Source organism: Dunckerocampus dactyliophorus, chromosome 3 (assembly GCF_027744805.1).
Source record: "Dunckerocampus dactyliophorus isolate RoL2022-P2 chromosome 3, RoL_Ddac_1.1, whole genome shotgun sequence".
In the NCBI taxonomy this organism is placed as follows: Eukaryota; Metazoa; Chordata; class Actinopteri; order Syngnathiformes; family Syngnathidae; genus Dunckerocampus; species Dunckerocampus dactyliophorus.
The window spans coordinates 11,937,338-11,959,821 of NC_072821.1; the positions used below are offsets into that span (position 1 = coordinate 11,937,338).

The 22,484-nt window shown below is 40.6% G+C and overlaps 1 protein-coding gene and 1 long non-coding RNA gene across 3 annotated transcripts; both read left to right on the plus strand.

Moving 5' to 3' along the window:
* Positions 1 to 1,338: 1,338 nt before the first annotated feature.
* On the plus strand, positions 1,339 to 12,690 carry kif7 (kinesin family member 7). 2 transcript variants are annotated; one of them, XM_054770623.1, is made up of 20 exons: positions 1,339 to 1,452; positions 3,008 to 3,407; positions 3,524 to 3,721; positions 4,965 to 5,364; positions 5,448 to 5,795; positions 5,968 to 6,160; positions 6,560 to 6,730; positions 6,834 to 6,986; positions 7,188 to 7,300; positions 7,427 to 7,548; positions 7,812 to 7,967; positions 8,111 to 8,316; positions 8,417 to 8,614; positions 9,663 to 9,788; positions 9,899 to 10,075; positions 10,172 to 10,387; positions 10,611 to 10,817; positions 11,002 to 11,200; positions 11,460 to 11,621; positions 11,694 to 12,690. In XM_054770623.1, exons 2-20 carry the CDS (start codon positions 3,077 to 3,079, stop codon positions 12,059 to 12,061), a joined length of 4,044 nt encoding a protein of 1,347 aa, XP_054626598.1. In that variant the 5' UTR covers positions 1,339 to 1,452; positions 3,008 to 3,076; the 3' UTR covers positions 12,062 to 12,690. The 2 variants fall into 2 exon arrangements, with proteins under 2 accessions (XP_054626598.1, XP_054626599.1); XM_054770624.1 differs by lacking the exon at positions 1,339 to 1,452 and adding an exon at positions 1,585 to 2,375.
* A 731-nt stretch (positions 12,691 to 13,421) lies between these two features.
* On the plus strand, positions 13,422 to 21,048 carry LOC129179140 (uncharacterized). Its single transcript, XR_008569903.1, has 3 exons — positions 13,422 to 13,639; positions 14,523 to 14,755; positions 20,169 to 21,048. It is a non-coding gene; the product is annotated as an uncharacterized LOC129179140 (long non-coding RNA).
* Positions 21,049 to 22,484: the final 1,436 nt, after the last annotated feature.

Here is a 22,484-nt window from a genome sequence, read left to right on the forward strand (position 1 = left end):
GACTGCCAAGGCACAAATGTGTATTTGTGGTTAGTGAGGGAATGTTGTCATCTGAGTGCAGCCAAACTGGATGTGTTCAGTTACAGATGGTACTCCCTGCTGTGGATGAGGCTGACCCATGACAGCCATGGCACTTGCAGATGTTTGCTGAGTGTTCACCTCAACTCAGTTCACCTGATTTAATGGGTGATTTTCTACAGCAATTATCTGGGTGATATCTCAGCAATTGTCTTTTCAACTTTACTCCCTGAGTAATTACACTTTTTTCTATGCTGTCTATATTAGAAAGATTGCACAGCACATAAGAGTTCTGTTTCTGTTGTATTTCCTCTCAACGTCCATCAGAATATCATGCTTTTGTACCACTAGCTACCCTCACATCCACTTACTAGGTCTTTCAACATGAGATGAGTTGCACCTCCACCTGCTAAAAGGATGTAACACAACTGACACTGCCAGATAGGTACTGATTCAGCAGTAGTTTCACGGTTATGTTATTGTTTGGTGTGGTTGTATTTTTGAGTGATCTAAAATGAACTGCTTCATGCAGTGAGCTGTGAGTTTTAATGTAATGTCATACACGTGCTGTACGCAAGACGAAGAGCGATGTACTGTAAGTTTTGCTGCACCACTTGCTTCATTCTATTCCTGCAAAGTGAACGTTTCTAGGAGGATTGCTAAACATGGAGCTACACTGCCCCCTTCCGGCCATACGGAATTACACACACTCAAAATGTGGCCAAAGCATTCTTGTTTGATTTAATAGATAACCATTCAAATAAAATAGGAATATATTTCTTCTTGTATTTCACATTTTAAATAATTGGTGAAAATGTTAATTAATTAATTAATAATTGTTTAACAAATCAAACAATTAATTACATCAATCACCATTTTAATTCTATATTTAATTTACCATAAATATTTATTTGTTTAATTATTACTAATTATTTTATTATTATTGAATTATGGAATAAAGTCATGTATTTTTTTTATTAATTTTTAACTATTGTTATATGAATTTGATACATAACAAAAACTATTAACTCATTACTAAAAACTAAGTTCTTACAATATTACTAAGTATGAGAATGGCCTAAGAGGCCTGAATAACAAACAAGACAACGTAGAGTGATCATTCTGAAAATATGGTTTTGAATATGTTAAATTGTGCATAAGAGGTCAATAACTTTACTTTCACAATCTTTCATGTACTCGGTAAAACAAGTGGATTATCCTTGCCATTTGTTTGTAAGTATGTAAAAAAAATAAATACATAAATACATAAAACTTGAATAAATAAAGAAGATTTGTGGCCCCAGTAAGATACTGACGTTCCAAAAAGAACAATCCCAAACTTTCCGGCTCCTCCCCTTAACTTCCTCATAAACGTCCATTTTCCCAAAAAAAAGTGTTATCCTTTTAAGCATAATTAACTTCAACAATATCCAAGTAAGTAACGTTTAACTGTGTCAATATAACCTCTCGTTAACGATTTGATGCTTTGTAACTGATCAGTTTGTACACAAGGAAGTGTCGTAGAACTTGTAGGAAACTTTGTCTTCACGTTTCTCTTGTTTTTGTTCGGACTGCTTGCTACTAGCTAGCTTAGTTGGAACGTTAGCTTAGCTAGTTGGTAAACACGGCTAGCGTGTAAACTACTAGAAGCAATTTCGCAATAAATGAGCGCTAAAAGCCGACGTTGAACACTGCAAACAAGATATATGGTAACTTTGTAAGCAGTAATTGTAACAGTGCATCCTCGCTATTTAGGATGCTAGTTAGCCTCTCGGTAGCGTCAATGGAATGTCTCAGGCTACGAATTAAAGTTTAACTGTCTATTTACCATGAACACAAGCATAATAATAATGTCAAACACCAGTTGTGATGTCTTATTATAGGTAAGGGATTAAGCCTATTTAAATGAAATCGTTTGAACACAACCGTTTAAATTTACATGGAAGAACATCTGTATATTCTTCCAACAATCTAATAAACTAATATTGTGATGTTGTCGTACTTTACTGCAAATTCTACTAAGTATATTACAAAGTATCAGCATAAGTCTACCGTTTTATCAACAGAAAAACCTTTCATAGCCAACTATGAAGTGTAAATACTCTTGTGTATAATGTATCCAGAGGTGGCCCCATTGTACAAAATAATAAGGACTCAAGATATGACTGGAAACCACAAAGTCAGGGAAATTGCAGTAATACAGCAGTGTAGAAATGAGGGGACAAGCAAACGGCTGTAGCATGAAGGCCACAGACGTAAGTCAGTCCATCCATCTATTTTCTGTGGGGTGTGCTGGAGCCTATCCCAGCTGACTTTTTGGGCGAGGGTCGGGGTACACCCTGGACTGGTCACAGACAGTAAGTATCGTACCGAATAAAAGAATGGTTAATAAAAGCCCAACCTTGATATTTTTTGGTTGTTGGCCAGATACTTTATATGACTCGGTTTAAATGATCACCATATCTTAAAATTAACTAATTAACTAACTCATCCTCTGTAGTTTGCTAAGGATGCTTTCAAACTTGTCATGTTTGGTTTGGTTAAAGCAAACTCTGGTGCCTTCGATCTGCCAGTTAATTTGGTCAAGTGTGAATGTGGTCGTCCGAACCCTGGTGTGCCACTTAACAAATGGACCGAGACTGATTGAGAGATGGGTCCACTTGCGAGTGAACTCTGGTGCAGTTCGTGTCACTTGAGCTCAAATGTAAACACTACACGGACCGGTATTAGAATTACACCAGAAAACATGCAGATACAGTATTACAAATATGCAAGAGAAAATGCACATATAAATCTTGGGATCGCGAATGTATGACAGACCTTTTTTTTCTAGGTGAAAAATACTGTATTCATTTGTGGTTGTCTTGCAAAGGTTTTTTATTTCTGTCTAATAACAACTTACACAGGTTATATTGTGTAAGTGAATGTTATAAGCCGCTGTGCTTGTTTGTCAACATTGTCATAAACTGATTGATCTTGCATTTTCCAGGCGGATGCTCCGCCGCCACTCCCCAAGATAAACCAGACGCAGCAGAGCAGCCCTGACGTTGTAGCAGTAATGTCCCCCAAAGTGCCAGGCGGCCAAGGCAGAGGAGAATATTCTTCAGTTCAAGTTGCGGTCCGAGTGCGTCCGCTGCTGCCTAAAGAGATCCTTCACTGCCATGAGACCTGCATCACTCTGGACTCTGAACTCCAGCGGGTCACCCTGGGTCACGACAGACACTTCCTTTGCGACTTCCTGCTTGAGGAAACCTGCTGCCAAGAGGAGGTGTATTCTGTGTCAGTGCAGCCTCTGATAGATTCTTTCTTCCAAGGCTTCAATGCCACAGTTTTTGCTTATGGTCAGACAGGCTCAGGGAAGACTTACACCATTGGAGAAGCGAATATATGTAAGTGTAATATAAGTGTTGTAGCTTATTTTGCTTTGGACTGGTTTTACGTTGTTATTTTTTTTGTTTTTTGGTTTTTTTTTTTGCACATTGCTAACTCTTACTTGTTTTTGTAGCTTCATTTCGAGATGAAGAGCAGGGCATCATCCCCAGGGCTGTTGCAGATGTCTTCAAGCTGCTGGATGAAAATGACCTTACAGAATTTTCAGTCAGAGTTTCCTACTTAGAGGTCTACAAAGAGGAATTTAAGGACTTACTGGAGGTTGAAACTGCAAGCAAGGACATCCACATCCGAGAAGATAAAGGCAATATTGGTAAGGAAATATTACATTATTGTTGAATGATACTGTATGTAGTAGATTCCCGCTGTTTGCAGCGGTCGTGTTCTTAGACCATCCATTAATTGAGTCATCCATAAAAATGTTTTGGACACTCTGATCAAGCCTGGGCTCTATGGCGCAATTGGCGCTAAATAACTTTAATTTTTTTTGAGGAAGTTCTGTATAGTTGCAGTGTATCAGCTTGATATTTACACTCCTACACAACACAAGCCTAACGGAGGTCATAAAACGCCTCAGTCATGCCTTGCGGGTTATAAAATAGTATTGTTTTGCATGTTCGTGTGTATAATAAATACCATGCTGATTCACTGTACACTAAGTCCCCTACTAACAAACATCCGACGTGCGAACACTCGTAGATACGAACACAAGCCGACTGGTCTATTTTTCATGTGTTTTGCCTTATAAGCCCATAATTATTTATATTTAAGTCCATATTTCACATGCTTGACCAGTAGAGGGCACTGTGACACTGCTAATGGGACCAACAGGCGATTAAGACCAGTGGGAGGAGACTAAAGAAAAGCTAAATTTTAGCTGTACATGCAACCCTGCACAGCTTGTGATTCAAGTTTATGAAGAGTTAATAGGCCTGCTTATAATTCTACACCACCCACGGAACACTATCTCTTTTAGAAGAGTCTAACGACGACGATTTGTCCTTTTTTCAATATCTCCGCCTCCTCCACCACCACCAACGACGTGTGCTCGACCACTCCTCTTCAAAAGTAAATAACATTTATCATTACGTATTATTATATCATTTTTATTATTGTTTTTTCATTAATTATCCTTTGACTACTGTGTGTGCAATTCAAGCTTTACTAATGTAGGGCAAATGAGATGGGTTTTACCAATTAACAGCCTAATTATGGACATCATAAGCACAAAATGGCAGGTTTTCCCCAAAAAAATCAAATAAAATTTGTGATCACAAATCCCAAAATTTGCGGCATCATGAATGCTGAATCACGATGTGAGGAACCACTGTACAATCAACAGTCACAACAGGTATACCTGAGCTCTTGTACAAGAGCTGTATCCAAAATTCTGCCTTTTATAAAACAATGGAACACTCAGAGATGTCTGTATGTGGATGGTGTAAGTATTACTGCTATGCCATTATCCTAAATGTGTATGTAATCTTGTCAACATGTTATATGAATGACATATCTTTCATGTATGACTTCTTTACATGCTGCTTTGTGTCCGTTAGTCCTGTGTGGTGTAAAGGAGTGTGAAGTGGAGGGTCTTGATGAGGTGTTGAGTTTACTGGAATCGGGAAACACAGCAAGACACACTGGTGCAACCCAAATGAATCCAAACTCAAGCCGCTCCCACACCATTTTCACCTTGTACATGGATCAGCGGCGGGGGAGTTCACGCCTCTATGGAAATGCTACGAGCAACGGATCACAAATATTGTCCTCCAAGTTTCATTTTGTGGACTTGGCTGGCTCAGAGCGCATCCTGAGGACAGGCAACACTGGCGAGAGGCTTAAGGAAAGCATCCAGATTAACAGTGGCCTTCTTGCGCTGGGGAATGTTATTGGAGCCCTTGGGGACCCAAAAAGGAAAGGCTCTCACATACCATATAGAGATTCTAAAATCACAAGGTGCGTTTCTCATAATGTCACGTTCTTTGTACGGCATAAATGTTAGATCCATGTTTTGAACTCATTTTCCCTATTTCATCCAGGATCCTTAAAGACTCTCTGGGAGGAAATTCCAAAACTCTGATGATAGCATGCGTCAGCCCATCCTCCTCAGACTTTGATGAAAGTCTTAACACTCTCAACTATGCCACAAGGGCCCGCAATATTCAGAATCGGGCTACGGTCAACTGTAAGCGGGAGCCAGATCGTGTGGAAGGACTGGAGCAACAAATCAAGGCCCTTCGCAGAGCCCTGGAAAACCGCCATCGTTCAGAGACCCGTATCATCTCTCATGCTGATCCTAACAGGAGGTTGCGACTTGGCGAAGGAGAGATCAGTAGGCTGCAAGTCCAAAGTGCACATTATCGGACCTGCACGGACACTGCTTACAGGTTATTTCATGATTTATACCAATACCATATACTGTAGGTATGCACTCAAAAATTGTAATGATGCATTTTTATCAGTTTTTACGCAATTGTATTTTGTAAGTTTAACAAAGTTACAGTATTAGTTGCTCCAATGTAAACCAAATTTTTCAGACCTGACTGTCTTTTCCTGTAGATTGCTACGCGAGCTGCAGAGTGAAGGCGCCTTGACTGCGGAACAAACTTTGAAAGTGAAGGAGTGGATCTGCTCAGTGGAGGAGGAACAAAGTAGACTGACGACTGCTTCTGGACCAGACAGCGGGATCGAGAACAGCTCCACAGAGGAAAGTGTCGCTTTAAAAAGGGAAAGGCCTTCCATGAACAACCAGGTCTGAAATTATTTAAAACCATTGTGGTGTGGCGTATAAAATGTATGGCTGTAGACAACCATAGTGTATTCCACTGGGCATCACCTAGGTTTTTCTCAACCAAGTGTTGGTGTCAAATTTGAGTTTACTCACTCTTCCTTATGAAACTAGAAATTTTGAGTTTTCAATTAATGTAAGGTTCCTTTTTTTTTTTTTTTTGAAGGAAACTGAAAAATTGAATTTGTCAAAAGTTAAGGACATTAGCTCATGTATGGAGATCTTGGGCACATCTATTGTATGTTAGATTTGTATAACAAAATGTGAGCTTGTTACATTTATATCTTGGACAAAGGACTGAAATTATGCTGTTTAAAGTTCCAGTACTAGACTGTAACTCTGTTTTTGGCTGTTAAAACTCAGGATACAGACACTTTGGAGGAGAGGTGGAGCTATGAGCATGACTGCGTGAAAGATGGAGAGAAGGATGAGCATGCTGTAGCCAGGCTTCAAGCCCAGGTACTGCACCTGGAGAGAGAGAATACAGACTTCCTGGCAGCTCTGGAGGATGCTATGGAACAATATAAGCTGCAGGTTAGAACTCTCAGCATGCCGCGCATGTGGGGGGTGTTTCATTAACATAATCACAGGGCCTCCCCTGATTTGTGACAGTAATTTTGTTTATTTGATTTCTCAGAGTGATAAGCTGCAGGAGCAACAGGACTTGATAGCAGAGTTGCAGTGTCTGCTTTCCAATCCTGGGCTACATGGCCTGGGTCTAAATTTATGTTCACGGCCACACACCGCCCCAATGGGGTCCATGCAACATAACTTGAATGGAGGTTTGCAGGTAACAGCCAATGTACTTCTGTTTTCGTTTTTTTTTTTTCTGTGACAAAATGAGCTCATCTTATCTAACATTGCTGTTTCTGTCTACTGTTTATTTTAACATGTTTGATACAGTTCCCCTTCAGATGATGCAGGTGTGTCTAATTATAAAGGTGTCAGTGTGTCACATCAGCTATCCATGCTTGCATCTTTGTGGCTACAGGTTACTAATCAGGATGTCTGCCTCTATGAGGAGCAGAAGACCTCAGATGGAGCAGAAATCCATGGAGTCGAAGAAGAGGGAAGTCAGTCAAATCTGGCCAGAGTAAGACGAAGGTTTGTCCTTAAAATTATAGTTTTACAGCTTGCATGATAAAGATGCTGTATAAATAATGACAGGACAATTTACACACGGTTTATACCAGTGTTCTCTATGATGTCAATACACCTTGCACATGACAGGCAGGTGAACCAAACCTGGACCAAGAAGGACATTCTTTCAGTTGGACGAGCAGTCATAGGCAAAGGGCCCATATCTCAGCTGCCTGAGCCCAACCAGCATTCAAGTTTAGCTAGAAAAGCATGTAAGTTTAAGCAGCTTTATCTTAAAAAAAAATTCAAGTACAAAAGGACACAAGGTGACTTGTAACCTGCTGGCCAGGTTGGTTAAAGCATTTACCTGTATTTAGATACAAATCCACCTTCTCTTTCCTTCTGTGTTGCTAACTGTTAACATTTTGTCTTTGTCTTCTTTCATGTTTCTGATCATCAACATACGTTTCTACTAAGGTACATGCGGTACTATACATTGGAGTAAAATTTCTTTTTTCTCTTAACCCCTGCTCAGCTAGCGCCAGCATGGGGGAGACATCTGTACGTGACGTGTTGAGAGGCTTCGAAGGTGTTTCCGAATGGGGCCTTCTTCAGGCCCAGCAGAAGATTCGGGAACTGTCAGTCACTATCCGCATGAAAGAGGAACTCATTAAGGAGCTGGTCAAAACGGGTACGAGTCTCACAGAACAAAGAGTGTTCAAAAGCATTGTGCGGCACCTTTTGCACTGTGGCTCATGTGTTGTGTGTGTGTGTGTGTGTGTGTGTGTGTGTGTGTGTGTGTGTGTGTGTGTGTGTGTGTGTGTGATTCACCAGGTAAGGATGCTCAGTCTTTGAACAGGCAGTACAGTCACAAGATCACAGCTCTAGAAAGTGAGGCATTGCAGGCGCGACAGGAGCTGCAGGAAGCCCAAAGGCAACTTCAGGACCTGGAGAGGCAGGAGAGAGAGATCAGCACCACAGACAAGACCCGTGCTCAGGAATGTCGACGAAAAATAGCGGCAGCTCAAAGCAAAGTTCAGGTTTGTTTGTCCCACCTCTGTATTCTGGTAAACATATGCCAACTTACAGTATGTGTCATAAACGTACTTACTAACTTTGAAAATGTTTTTTTTGTTTAAGGTTCTCAGTCAGCGCCAGAGGGATACAGCCCATCTTGCGAATTTGCCTGCACAGAGTGAGCGTCGTGTGCTTGAGCTGGAGCGCAGTGTTCAGTCTATGAGGCAACAACAGGAACTTCTACAGAGGCGGCTGCGTCAGGAAAGTCAGCAGAAACGACGTCTGGAGACTGAGATGCAGCGCAGAACTCACAGAGTCAAGGTACCACAGATATTCACATACAGTGGAACCTTGGTTAGCATCATTAATTCATTCCGACCGAAACAGACACTGTCCGAATCAATTTTTCCTGTACGAAATAATGTAAATCAAATAAAATTTGTTCCAGAAAGCCAAAAATATTAAAATAAAACATATTTTTATAGTTTTACATGCATAAAACAATTGCAAATGCATATAAATGATCAATAGGAAAAATGAACATTTAAGGTTGCTTTTTTAAGATTACTTTTACCTCTATCACTGAAGACGTGATCGTAATGTGACAAGATGTGGCAGCGAGATCAACATGGACACCACCTTCCTGTTTTGCCATGAGTTATTTCTTGAAATGAATGTTGTTTCTCACCTTAATAACCCAAAACGGAGCCAAAGAAAATTTCAAGTGCCAGCATTTGATAGAAACAAAGAGAAACACTATTTAATTCAAGAAATAACTAATACAAAACACAAAGGTGGCGTCTGTGTTGATCTCGCTGCCACATTGTGTCTTTGGGAACGGTCACATCTTCAATGAAGGTAAGAGTAACATTAAAGGTTCACTTATCCCTTTCATCTGTCATTTATATGCATTTAAAATTGTATTATGCATGTAAAACTATAATTATAAATGTGTAAAAATGTGTTTTGTGTTAACATTGCTGAGAGTCAACCACAGATCGCATAGACGGTCAACGTAGCCGACTTAAAGTTCCTGTTTCCATGTAGTGGCAAGCTAATATGATGCTATCAGGATGTTTTAAAAAATCATTAAGAACACAGCTAGACTCACGGCGTGAGTTAACAACGCAAGACGCTTGCCATATTGTACGCTAATTGGAAAATTGTGCTGTAAATTCTTCATGTTTACCGAAAAACGCCCTAACAGGTGCGGTCGTTAACTGAGATTTCACTGTATTAGGTTTGGGTTTTCTACAGCATGTTGTAGTTCTGACCTTACATTTTGTTTTTGTGTTGATATTGCAAAAAGTTTATCTTTGACTTAATGAATGAAGAGGTCTTCAGATCTTCACTTCTTTCTCATGATTAGGAACTTGAGATAAAGAATGAGCAACAGCAAAAGATCTTAAAGATTAAGACGGAGGAGATTGCTGCCTTCCAGAGGCAAAGACGCAGTGGCAGCAACGGCTCTGTCATCTCGCTGGAGGAGCAACAGGTAAAGTCAAAAATCTGATACTGCGTCAAACTAAAATTAATACTGAGTTACTGTGTCATTCTACCTTTTTGTACATTTGTTTTGTGTCTGTCCACCCTGTGTCTGAGCAGAAGATCGAGGAGCAGAAACGTTGGCTGGATGAGGAAATGGAGCGTGTGCTGGAGCAGAGGCGAGGGCTTGAAGATCTAGAAGGAGAGCTCACGAAAAGAGAGGAAATCTTGGCCAAGAAAGAAGCCCTGTTACAGGAACGCAGTGGGCTTGAAACCAAGAGGCTGCGCTCCAGTCAGGTATTGAAATAAATCTAACACTGTTGAGCAATTAAACTCTTCACAGTGAATAAAGAAACACTGATACATTTTCACTGGGCTCATCTGTCCTGGCAGGCACTGAGTAAGGATCTGGTGACGCTAACAGGACGCATCGAAACGCTGGAGCGCGAGTTGAGTGAGAGGAATGGTCTCCTTCGCAGCAGCAGTGCTCAGGACTCCCAACAGATTCGACAAGAAATCTCCAACCTGCGTCAAGAGAAAGACTCTTTGCTGAAACAAAGAGTGGAGCTGGATGATAAGCTGCGGCAGGGCAACCTGCTCTCACCCGAGGTAAATCTCTAATCTGCTGCATGTCCACGTGTACATATATCATCTGTTGCAATTTCTACACACCTGGCTTTTTAATCACATTACTGTACATTTCATTTGATACCTGTGGTGTAGGTTAGCAGTCATGCATTAATATGATCTGTTTCTTCAAAATGAATGAGAACTCAACAAGATCCCCAGTGCAAGCACTTATGAATCTACATCTTGTCTGTGTCTTTCTCAGGAGGAGCGAACTCTCTTCCAGCTGGATGAAGCCATTGAAGCTCTAGATGCAGCAATCGAGTATAAGAACGAGGCCATCACTCAGAGGCAGAGGCAGCTCAGGGCATCAGCCAGCATGCTCTCCCAATGGGAGATGAATCTCATGGCCAAACTCAGTTACCTGTCTGCCTCTGAGACTCGAGCTCTGCTGTGCAAGTACTTTGACAAGGTTTGTGGTCCAGCCTTTTCGAGCTTCATGATAGCGGTCTCACCAGTCAGGCCTCAACATCGGCCCATTGCTGCATGATACAGTTTGATACTCTGTTTGGAGAAAGAAAAAAAGTCTGCTCTCTCAGGAAAAAACAAATTTCAATTGAACTGATCATTCTGACTGATGTGATTGTCTCCTATAGGTGGTGTCTCTGCGCGAGGAGGAGCGGAAGCTGCAGCTAGCTCTCGCTGAGCTAGAAATGCAGTTGGATGAGAAGCAGCAGCTGGTGCAGTGGCTGGAGAACGCTCTAGATCGCACTCAGCTCGACACCGACCGTAGGCTCACTCAGCAGCAGAAGGAGCACGAGAGGAGCGTGCAGCTTTTACTGCAGCAGTGTCGTGGTGGGTATCAGACAAAACCCTATTTTAGTTTTCTTATTAGGCTACATTAGAGACAAATTGTCAGTCTGACGCAGGGAAATTGTAGACCACTGCAAATCACAACCACATTAATACACATTTTGTTAAACAATACCTTTCTGACAGTGGTAAAAGTGTACATTGAGAGAAATGGGCATTATTTGTAATAGCAGATTTTTTTTTAAACAGCTCTTTCATTATATCTTCTTAAACTCCATTTAACCCTTGTGTGTCTGTGCAGAGCAAATGGACGAGGGCCTGGCAGGAAGGCAGCGGCAATATGAGGGGTGGATCCATGGCCTCAGCAAGGAGCTTAACCACTACAAGGCGGTAAATCTGGAACTTGGCAACAAACTCAGGGAGCTCTGTGGCTCAGTCAGCCAGCCGAAGGAGCAAGTCAAAGGTACATTGCCGGTGTGGTTTCCTCCTTTAGAAGTCTGTGCAGTATTAACTCTCTCCTCTTGATGCGCTTCAGTGGTGTCATCTGATGGCAAACCACTAGGTGTCAGCAGTGTGGATATTCATGGAGGAAGAGGGACTCCAATGACTGACAAACCTCCCAAATCCAGAGAGGAAATGCGGGAGCTGGTGAATGCCCCTCTCCCATCCACATGGAGGCGCTCCTCTCTCCCTACCGAGGAGCCCGCCATCATGGAGGAGCTGTGGCTGCGAACGGCCTCTGACGTTCCTGTCAACCGCGTAGTTCAAAGTGGGTCCATCTCTCCCAGCATGCCAACGTCGCTGCCTGCTGTGAAGTCTCGGCGGGAGTCTCGTCGCAGCAGCCTCAATATCGGACCACTCATTTCAAACACTTTCATGGAAATGCGGAAAAATCTTGCCTGAAAACAATAAGACAAGAGATTTTCTCTGAGGTTTCAGAAAGATTTGTGTGTGTGATACATTTTTTTGTATGTGTATTTAATTTTCTCATGGACTGAATTTTTTTATACAAAGCACTTTGACTAAGGTAGTTTCTGTTTCATTAAGATGTATGAAATATGGCCTCATCAACTTGAAAGACGGACATCAATTAATGTCATTGATACAGAATAAGAGTAATTTGCTGTCAAGGTCTGTTGTACTCTCGCATTTTACAGTATTTTATATTAAAACGTTTCATTTCCTAAAATTCAAGTGGCCTTGACAGGTATTTTTGTCTCTATTGGCTACTCTTATCTGAGCTGTAGGAGGCGTGTAAACTCCTGCATGTGTTAGAGTAATATTGCAGAAATAGATCGAAGCAGAGTACTGTTTAAGTAAAATATATTCCACGTTTTAATGTTGTCAATAAGTGTTTAAACGGCCAAATAGGTGAAGATGGTTCCTTCTGGGGAGATTACCATTAAACTGATGGTGACCTTTGAACTTATTCACAAGATGGCTTAAGAACAAGATGCTGGTATGAAGGCTGCATGTCATGTTTTCTGAAGTTTTTAAGTCTTTGTACATGCAACTGAGTCTAAAGTCACATTCCCAACTTTCCAATTGGTATCTTTGTCCATTTTTTTGCTGAAATGTAACATGGTATGATATAATGCAAATTCTATAACCAAAATTAATATTTTAAAATAAGAGTTTCACATCAAACAAAGCAGTATTATATTTGTAAGGCAAAATTTACAGAAAATAATGAATTATTTGATCTCGTGAGATAATGCATCTCTACCTTATGAAATGCCCACGCAATGTAAGTTAATAGGCTACTTCACTTCTATTAATGGGGCGTCTTTCTGTATACTGGCACTAGGGGGCAGCAAATATGCTTTTCCCATCCGAACCATCAACCATAAATCATGCAAATGCATCCTAATTACAGTATAAAGAATTAAATTTGACAAGCATAGGCATTCACTTATGGTACTTCTGATTTATAGCATGGACAAAAACATACGGTACATTATAGTAATTAATCTCAGTCACAACAGTACATTTATTACATTATTTGCATTGTAGATTCTTTAATCAGTCATTTGAAGTAAAATAGTATAGCATGAAAACGATCTTGTGAAAATATAGTGAACCTTTTTCTGATTGGCTGATTGGAAAAGTCCTTCAGTGACGTCACAGCTGCCTGGAGGAGGAGTTGAGGTGGAAAAAGAGGCCGAGAAGAGGCGATAGGCGGCATTGGAGTCCCCATCAGGGTGACACCGCGCAGTCTCCGCACTCGGACAGAGAGCGCGTTCAAGACGATTAAAGACGTCCTCGGTCCACAAGAGTCTACAAGACGGATACACAGAGCGGAATCTTCATGTCCGGAGCTTCTGTCCACAGAATCTTCGCACCAGAGGGTATCATGTATCGATCTAATCACCTGTTTGTCACATCAAGCTGCACACCTGGAACCGGAAGGATGCTGTATGTCCACGAGCACATGTGGTGGATGTCCACGCTCGCAGCCGAAAAAGGACTTGGTGGATACGAGTAAGTTCCATTGTTCATGCATGCATCCATAAGGCGTCATTTAGATAAAAGCCGCCGTCATATGCACACCATGCATTCATGTTGCCACAGCCATAAAAATAACATTCACCTATTTTTTGCAGATGTTTTTGAATCAATGTATTCAAAATAAATTCAGTTTAAGGCTTATTAGTGCTTGTTTGCATACTATAGGTCAAAACTGTGCATTGACGTATTATTATTGTAAAGTGTTAATAATAGGTCTGTTCTTGTGATGCATGCCCTGTCTATTCCCATATACACCAGTCATGTATGATTATTATGAATTATTGGATGTATTAAGTTTGATCCATTACATTTTAAAAGAAGAACAGAGGGCCTCAACAACCACAATAATTGAACTGTCATGTAACGTGTAGTGTGCACATGTTAAATGAAGGAGATGTGCTGACACATGTCATACATACACTCAGGCATGTATACGTCCATATTTGTTGGTCAATGAATTCCTGAAAGCATCTTTGTTGTTGGAAGTGTGCAGATTAAAAGGTTAAATCTCTTTTCATTTGCAGGCCTATAAATGAGGCCAAAACAAGTGTGGATAATATAAAATGTTACATTATTGTTTTTGATAGTCAATACGCTTGCTAAACTGTAATATAGTTTCTATTACACATATATTATATATTGACAGACACCACTTGTGTTTAGTACACTTGAACCTCGAAGGAAAGTCAGTACATTTGCAACAACTTTGTGAAGTAAGTGCAATGCGATGGGTATCTATATAAGTGTGAATTATGCTAGATATTTATATACATATTTTGGGCTGTCAAAAGATGAATCTGTCATTGCTGTCAGTGCTTAATGTACTTTAACATTTCTGTTGTCTGTGCCCATGCAGGAAAGACCCCACGCTCACTGGTGTGCAATGTGCTGTTATGGCAAAGAACAGAGCATGTTCCTGTCTTTGGTTATCTAGCTGTATGAGTACTAATCATCCGTCATAAAGCTAGATAACCGAAAGTAGGAATGACCTTCAAACCTTCTCTTCCTTGCATGCTTAAATGAGACACACACAAAAAAGAGGAAAACAGAATAACAAAAGAAACACAAGAGGATGTACTCTCTGTTCAGGTAGGTTTACAAATTGACAAGTAAGATGGCAAAGGCTGCTCGCAGATGAATGCATTGTTCCCTTCATGCTTGTTGAATCAGTGCAGTGGAAGTATACTGTATTATAATTCCAAACTTTACTTGGCAAGACAGAAAAAAAAAAATGTACATCTTAGTAAAAGTCCATATGTTGTGCGTTGGTCTCATTATGTCAACTAGTTATAGTTAATTAGTTAAATATGCACCATGAAGACTTTTCTGCATGTTTAATGGCTGCAAATAATTCAAGCTGTTCTTATTTTCCGCTGCCGCAATCCATTTAAATTGCTAGAGTGAGGACTCAGAATACTTTTTACAAAAGGGTTTCAGTCCAATAAAATCCCTCATGTTGCCATTTGACTAACATGACTACAGAGTACCTTATAGAGATATATGTAATCAGAAAAGCAGCCATATTTATCCTGCCTATATATCCTGAAAGAAAGGACACATCATCATAAGGCTAAGGGGAATTATATTAGATTTTTCCCTCAAAAGAATTAAAACATGTACAATTTTAGTCTTAATTTGTTAAAAAGTTCTTTCGATTCTAAAATCCAAGCATGTAAGCGATGAACACATGCATGTACTACATGAAGGCCTCATGGCCTGCTTGACGTTGCAGACATTCACTGCTCTCATGTAAGTGTCAGTGTGGGAGCCATCTTGACATTCTCTCTGCATCTTAAAATGGTTGTGGAGGTGCAAAGCAGAGCAGCCTTATTTGGGCTATCTGGCTGATGACACACTCTGCATGTAAGGCCTGAAGTGTGTGTAGTGTGATCTCACTCGGTGGAGATTCATGATGAGGTCACCTTACCAAGGCCTCTCACAGGTTTAACCCTTTTTAGGGTTTTATTTTGGTAAAGTGGCCACGCAGCTCATTATAACGCGATTAGAAGCATGTGATTTATCCCAGCCAATCAGTGCCAAGGTAATATTAATGTGAAGACGGTAAATTAAAGACAGTGAAATAAGAGCATACTATGAGTAAATAATGATCCTAAATAGAATTATAATGATTTCAAACAATGTGCTTAAGTCATGTTATGCCTTTAAAGTTTTTTTTTTAATTTGGAGTATTTCTGTGAGTATCATCTACTGTAAAGGGTTAACTTGTGTCATTCTGTGCACGTGGTCCACGTCACGTTCAACAGCACATTCTGCTGACTTATCTGACATCCCATAATAGCACTCCAGTGACGTATGTATGAACCCAAACCATCTGATAATTGAAACATGTTTAATCATACAAACTGTTATCATGTTTTTCACTACTAAGTACTCGAGTGCATTCGATGTGTTCGTTACGAATTAACTCATTCAGATGTATTTTCGATATTGATAAATAAATGGTGTCCTACTTTTACAGAAATGCACATACATTAAGCTCCATTAAGGCAGTTTACGTTGAACTGTTGCTGATGTGATATGTGTGAGTACGATGATGTGCAAAAATATAGCTTGTATATTTATCTAATTTCGTCAATATTAGGTTATTCTCTTTAACGGAGAAACGTTCAACCCTGAGCTCATAAAAGTCAGAAAAGATGAAAAAAAATGACCTCTGTAATCTCAGTATATAAAGAGAGGTTCAATGAATTCAGTTTTGTGGGTTGGCTGAATTGAAATTCTGAACTTAAATGCAAAATCAAATTGGTCTGGTATATCAAAACCAATCAAATATGTTTAAATAATCAGGCTTGATTGGCTCACTTCTGGGCAAATGCTGATGGCGAAAGCAAACAGCAGGGCTTTTGTTTCAGAGCAGAAGTGTGAGGAGAAATCTGGAAGTCAGAATAATAAAACTATAACCTATTCTCATTGGAGTCAGATTTCGTTTGATGGTGCGTTTGTGTGCAAAATAATGTAGTTAAAACTACATTTCAGACGGACACTGGAAGGTAAATCAAACCATAGAATGATAAAACGACAGATTATAGGGTGTGCTCTGTTGCATCTGAGTTAACATCAGTTCAAAAATGCAAGGGGAAATATAAAAAAATAAATAAATCGTGTTGAATTGGCAAAAATCACGTACTTCAATCACATAATGGCATAAAAACGAGGGACACTGATGATTTCAAGGTGCAGTAACATTGTTTAATCGAGCACACACGACGCTGTGTGGATGTCTATAACTACCTTAATAAAGCTCAGTTTTTGACATTTTCAGAGAGTTATAACTTCACAATATGTGTACAACCGAACTGTTTAAGCTATATGAGATGTGTAATGTAGTTGCATTTTTATACCACTGTAATATTACACATTTTTAAAGGCTAATGTGTTTTCCGCTGCATTTTATAAAACAGAAACTGCACATTTAAATGCGAACGTCATGACTTGAACCGCCTCCCCCAAATTTGGCGTGATTTTGACAATGAATGCTGTCAGACCTTTGCTCAGATTCTGCCTATATTTGATGTAAAAGTGGATACAATCAAAATAAAAACATAATAACATGACTTAATATTCAATCCATCCATTTACCACGTGTCCTCATCAGGGGCACGCGTGACTTGGAGCCTATGCCAGCCGACTTTGGGTGAAAGGCGGGTACACCCTGGACTGGTCACCAGTCAATTACAGGGCACATCTAGACATACGGTTTAGAGTGTGAGGCAGACATGCTCACCACTACGTCGTGTGTGTGTGTGTGTGTGTGTGTGTGTGTGTGTGTGGGTGTGTGTGTGTGTGTGTGTGTGTGCATGAGGGTCAGTATCATCATTAGCTAACCTGCATTCTTGCTTTAGCTGCTGCAGTAGACCTGTTGGTATACACTTGCCACATAGTGCACATTATCATTCTGGTCCAGGCTCTGCTCCTCAATGGCGGCTTTGTGCATGGGCCACTTGACAAAGGTCAGCCAGCGTTGTGTGTGTGAGGGTGTGTATGACGGTGCTGCAGGAAATCCTGGGTGTGAGGAGGTGGCAACCAGGATCCAGACCGCAGCAGACGTCTATATCGCTGTCTGCTGAAAAGGTGTCTTTTGTCTTACCGCCTCTTTATGTCTGTGTGAGACGTCTCACCATGTATGTGTTCGTGTGTGCGCGTACCCTATACTGTATGTACTACGTTAGTACTTCATTTCTCCAGTGATTTTACCTCCTGGACCGGAATCTGTACAAGCAGCGTACAGTAAACATGTACTATGTGTAGATCATGATGTAATGTAAAAGTCAGCATGAACTTTTACCAATGGCTCCAACATTCAGTCTAAACTTCGTTGATCACCACAGTGTAGCGCACCACAGCAGAACAATCCTAAATATGTCCATCTGACATTCTGGCCCCAATGCAAGTGGACTGTAACAGCAGAAAGTTATCACTGTACCCATACCATTGGGTTATGGGTTTTGAGCTGTACATGTACCACACCTCCCAAAATGCCCAGAAATGTTTTGGGGGTTTTTTTTAACGTAATTGCTAACCAAATAAATATACGTCTCACTGTTTTCACGCTCGTTAGGGTAATTTGAGTGTCGTTCATCTTCTACTTTCAGCAATTATTTATTGTAACTCTCAATGTAAAATGTAATAGTTTTTGACCAAAATGAAGAAGGAAGTACCACTTTTGTCCCACATTTGACATGTCAAGTAGGGCCATACACAAAATGACTATTCAAGTCCAATGTATCGTGGTAAAGATGCAATACTGTAAAAAGTTGTATTGTTATAGAAGAAATTACTGTACATTATCGGAAACATTTAATTAGACAAAAGTTATCATGTTGTCATATTTGTTTGTGGCTTCTGTGCATGTATGTCCGTAATGCTACCATACAGTAGAAGCATCATAGCTGCCTAGCTACAACTATAGGGTCAACTACCTGAACAGGAGTCACTGAGGTCCACTCTGTCCACCCACCAGGACATCACAGCTGCCAATCCTGTCTTAATCCGGGGATAAACCTGATTATCCCACTCCGGCTTGTTCTTTGCTTTGTAACACTGACGGGGGACTTTTCACACGCCTTTTTTTTCCCCACACGGTTGAGTGGGTTGGAGCTTGTCAAGCCCCCAGTGTGGACGTGCGGTCACCATTCATTAGCTTTTAACTGCAGCATGTCACTAATAACAGCAGATAAACACTGGATGTTGTCAGTTTTTGTCATAAAGATAGAGATGATTAAATAAACTAAATTGGATGGATCTATGTAGCGAGGTACGTGGCAAGTAGGTAGATTGATAGGTAGACACTTATCAAGAAAAGTCGATGTATTGTTTCTATATGTACTCCTGAAAGTGTCTGAAAAATTTGAAAAATAGTCACCTTTGGAAATATTAATTTCATACTTTTAAGAAAAAATGTGAACTCAGTGCAAATCGTCCACCCATCCATCCATTTTCTATGCCGCTTATGGTCGCGGGAGTATGCTGGAGCCTATCCCAGCCGGCTTCAGGCAAGAGGCGGGGTACACCCTCGACTGGTTGCCAGCCAATCGCAGGGCACCTATAGACAAACAATCGTTTCAATGCAAATCAGTGTGTGTGAAATAAATCAGTAAGAGATACATTTACATTCCCTCCCGCCAGTGTCTCAGACTGCCAGTCAAGTTCAAGTTCACAGGATAAAAATGTCTGGACTCTTCATTCACTATTGCTCCTCCCCCTTTCACCCACACGCCCCCCACCGCCCACCACCCCTGGGCCTCTCTCCTTTCCGAGCTTTAAGATGACAGAGAGGCCGTGGCGTTGTTATGGCAGCAGGCTGTACGGCCTGGCTATGTGCTGGTGAAAAGGACAGCCTGTCACAGAGCGAGTGAGAGGGGAGACATAGGGTCCCCCCAACAGCTGGGCACAAATGTCCCCTCTCAGTCTTACCAACCAGTGCAGCACCCCAAAACCACCCACCCCCGCCTAGCCCTTTCAAACAGCACCAGGATCCTGGGAACACCAGGAATGTCACATTCATCATCCTCACACAGCCCTTTCTCACCCCTCCTTGCAGTGGTCCATACATCCCTCCTTCACCACACACACACACACGCGCACACACGCACACACACACACACACACACACACACACACACACACACACACACACACACCTCCTCAGCATCTCATGTCATGATGACTACTTTGTGTAAAAGGTTACACAGGGTTTTTTTTGGTTGTTGTTGAGGTCTCGTCAAATTGTGCATGAGAAACAGCTCATTTGCATGAACTGTATGCTGTCTGGGGGCGGAGGGTGGGGGGTGGCAGGGGGAGACGGGGGTTAGCCACTCTGAAAGCCCAGCACATGCCATTTCAGTGCATTGCTACGACTTTGGTCTGAACTTTGTACAGTTTCAGACGTAACCCGTTAGAGAACAGTGTCTTACTTTTAAATGAAATCTTTAGTTGCAGGGATGTATGCTTTAGTCTTGACTGCTTGTTTTTGCATTTTCAGGAAAAGAAGCAATGAATTTCACCGCACTGCAGATCATCACCCAAGTTTATAAAATCATTCTACCCATTTTATTGGGAGGACTATCTGCCATAGTCACATGCATTTTCTGTACCGATCCCAAAGAGGGCACATATCGACAAGCAACCATTCACACTCACTTATGTTGTGACATTTCACACATAAGTGAAAAACACTACCGACTTTGAGGAAGGAATGATGTTCTTCAGTGTAAACATTCGTGTTCATTTCACGTGCATTTGGAAAAATGAAGAAAGAGTTCACATTTCTGTCTGAAGCTGTCATCACACACATTCGTACATCCACATTATTGTTTGCCAGCAATTATTGGTAGTTATATGAATGTCATATGACTTTTCTATGCAAATCTGTTTTATGTTTTATGTAATTACTAATCTGCTTTTACAAATAAAACTGTGTAAAGAGTTATTGTGTCTGAGTTTCATTGCAATGAATGCAATGATAGCGTAGTCAGCACCCTGGACAGTGACATCTATAGTCTATTGCTGGGTTGTGCCAACTTTTTCCACCAAGGGTTGCATAGTGTAAAGAAAAATATACGGGGAGGCCACTCTGATATTTTTATGTACAGTATTTTTAAATTTTAGAAAAATGCTAAAAAAAAACCTGTATGTATATTTAAAGACAAAGCTTTGTGTTATTGTTAGTTATTAGTATCGACATTTCCGCTTCTTCTCTTTACATTTTGCCTTTTTGCTCTATTTTTCCAATTTTTGCTGGGGTTTTTTTTGGTTAATTTTCATTTCTACAATGTGCCGTGGGCCAATAAAAAACAAGCTGCGAGCCACAGTATACACCCTTGGTCTATTGCATAAGAATAGAATAAGTTTTCGTCCTACAGTAGGGAAATTCAGGTTTTTACAGCAACCAGCGGCCGGCAGCCCACAAGAAGAATACAAATATTTAAAAAAATCAATGTACATATTCACAACATAAATACCTGACAGAGAGTAGTAGTGTAATGCTGTAAAGAAACAGCAGAGAAGCAACTGTTGAATACCCATCCATCCACTTTCTATGCCGCTTACTCGTCATTAGGGTCGTGGGAGTATGCTGGAGCCTATCCCAGCTGAATTCGGGTTGGTGTCGCGGTACACCCTGGAATGGTTGCCAGCCAGTCGCAGGGCACATATAGACAAACAACCTTTCACACTCACAATATGGACATTTTAGGTTCGCCAGTTAACTCCTGAGCATCAATAAATAAATAATGTTGTCAATGAAAGTCATGAAAAAAAAACTAAAGAGTAAGATGAACTAGGTTTTTATTTTTTTAGAGTGATAAATGTTTGAAATTATTTAAGTTAATGTATTTTTAAAAGAAAAAGGAAACGGTCTTTTTTTCATTTATAAGGGGACAGTTTTCCAGCAACAAGCGCCCGAGCAGCACAGTCCAAAAACACAGTGGACATGCCGCCAACACAAACATTTGCAATGTCATTTTACATTTTGCCGTCATTCAAAATGGGTTCAGTTTAGAGCACAATGTTTTACATATAAAAACAAAAAACCAAGTGACCCTAAAAATATGCTGGTTCCAACCAAATGACACTGCTTTTCATGTGATTACTAAATATTTGTGAGAATATAACGGTATATAAGACTATTTATTATGGACAAACATCGATTCTGAATCTTAACTGGAAGGTTTATTCTCATATCATATCATCAAGTGATGTCATCTGCCAAAAGAAAGAGTGACAGAACGCTCTGCTGTTTTTCATTCATTTGATTCTTAAGTGGTCTTTTGCAACAAGCGTGACAATGCAGGACAACACATCAGCAAACGTCCACATGATGTCCGCCGTGAGTCACACAGAAGAGGTCGTGACCTTTTCACTCTCCAGGGATGCAGCTTGACCCGACACAAGCCACCACACACGTGCTGCTCCCTGGACCCTCGCTCTTATTCCTCCAAGGAAAGTCCCTAAGGTGCCATGTTTTTCAGATCGGCCACACATTCTCCCTTAAATGTGACTAAAGAGAACTGGTCATTTCAGAAAAGCCCATTCATCATAATGCCTCATAATGCACATATTGTTTGTATGGTTCTTTCAAGCAATAGTATTTTTTGAAACATTCTGCATTAGGTTCAAAGCTGTTAGATACATTTAAAAAGTGCAGGTGAAATAGCAACAGTGTGATCAAATAGGTGTTTTTGTTTAGAAGTTTAAACAATGAGATCAAACATCATTGACATATCAGTAAACATTTTTTGGGGTTTATACATTTTATCTACATTTTTAGTCATCTTTGGTTGGTCCATGGTGCTGTCTC

Excerpts from the sequence above, each read along its gene's own strand:
- kif7 (XM_054770623.1), top strand. The coding sequence starts at position 3,077 with ATGTCCCCCAAAGTGCCAGGCGGCCAAGGCAGAGGAGAATATTCTTCA. Across the intron at positions 6,161-6,559 it reads GGCCTTCCATGAACAACCAG|GATACAGACACTTTGGAGGA; the intron begins GTCTGAAATTAT and ends GTTAAAACTCAG. Across the intron at positions 9,789-9,898 it reads TCTCGCTGGAGGAGCAACAG|AAGATCGAGGAGCAGAAACG; the intron begins GTAAAGTCAAAA and ends GTGTCTGAGCAG.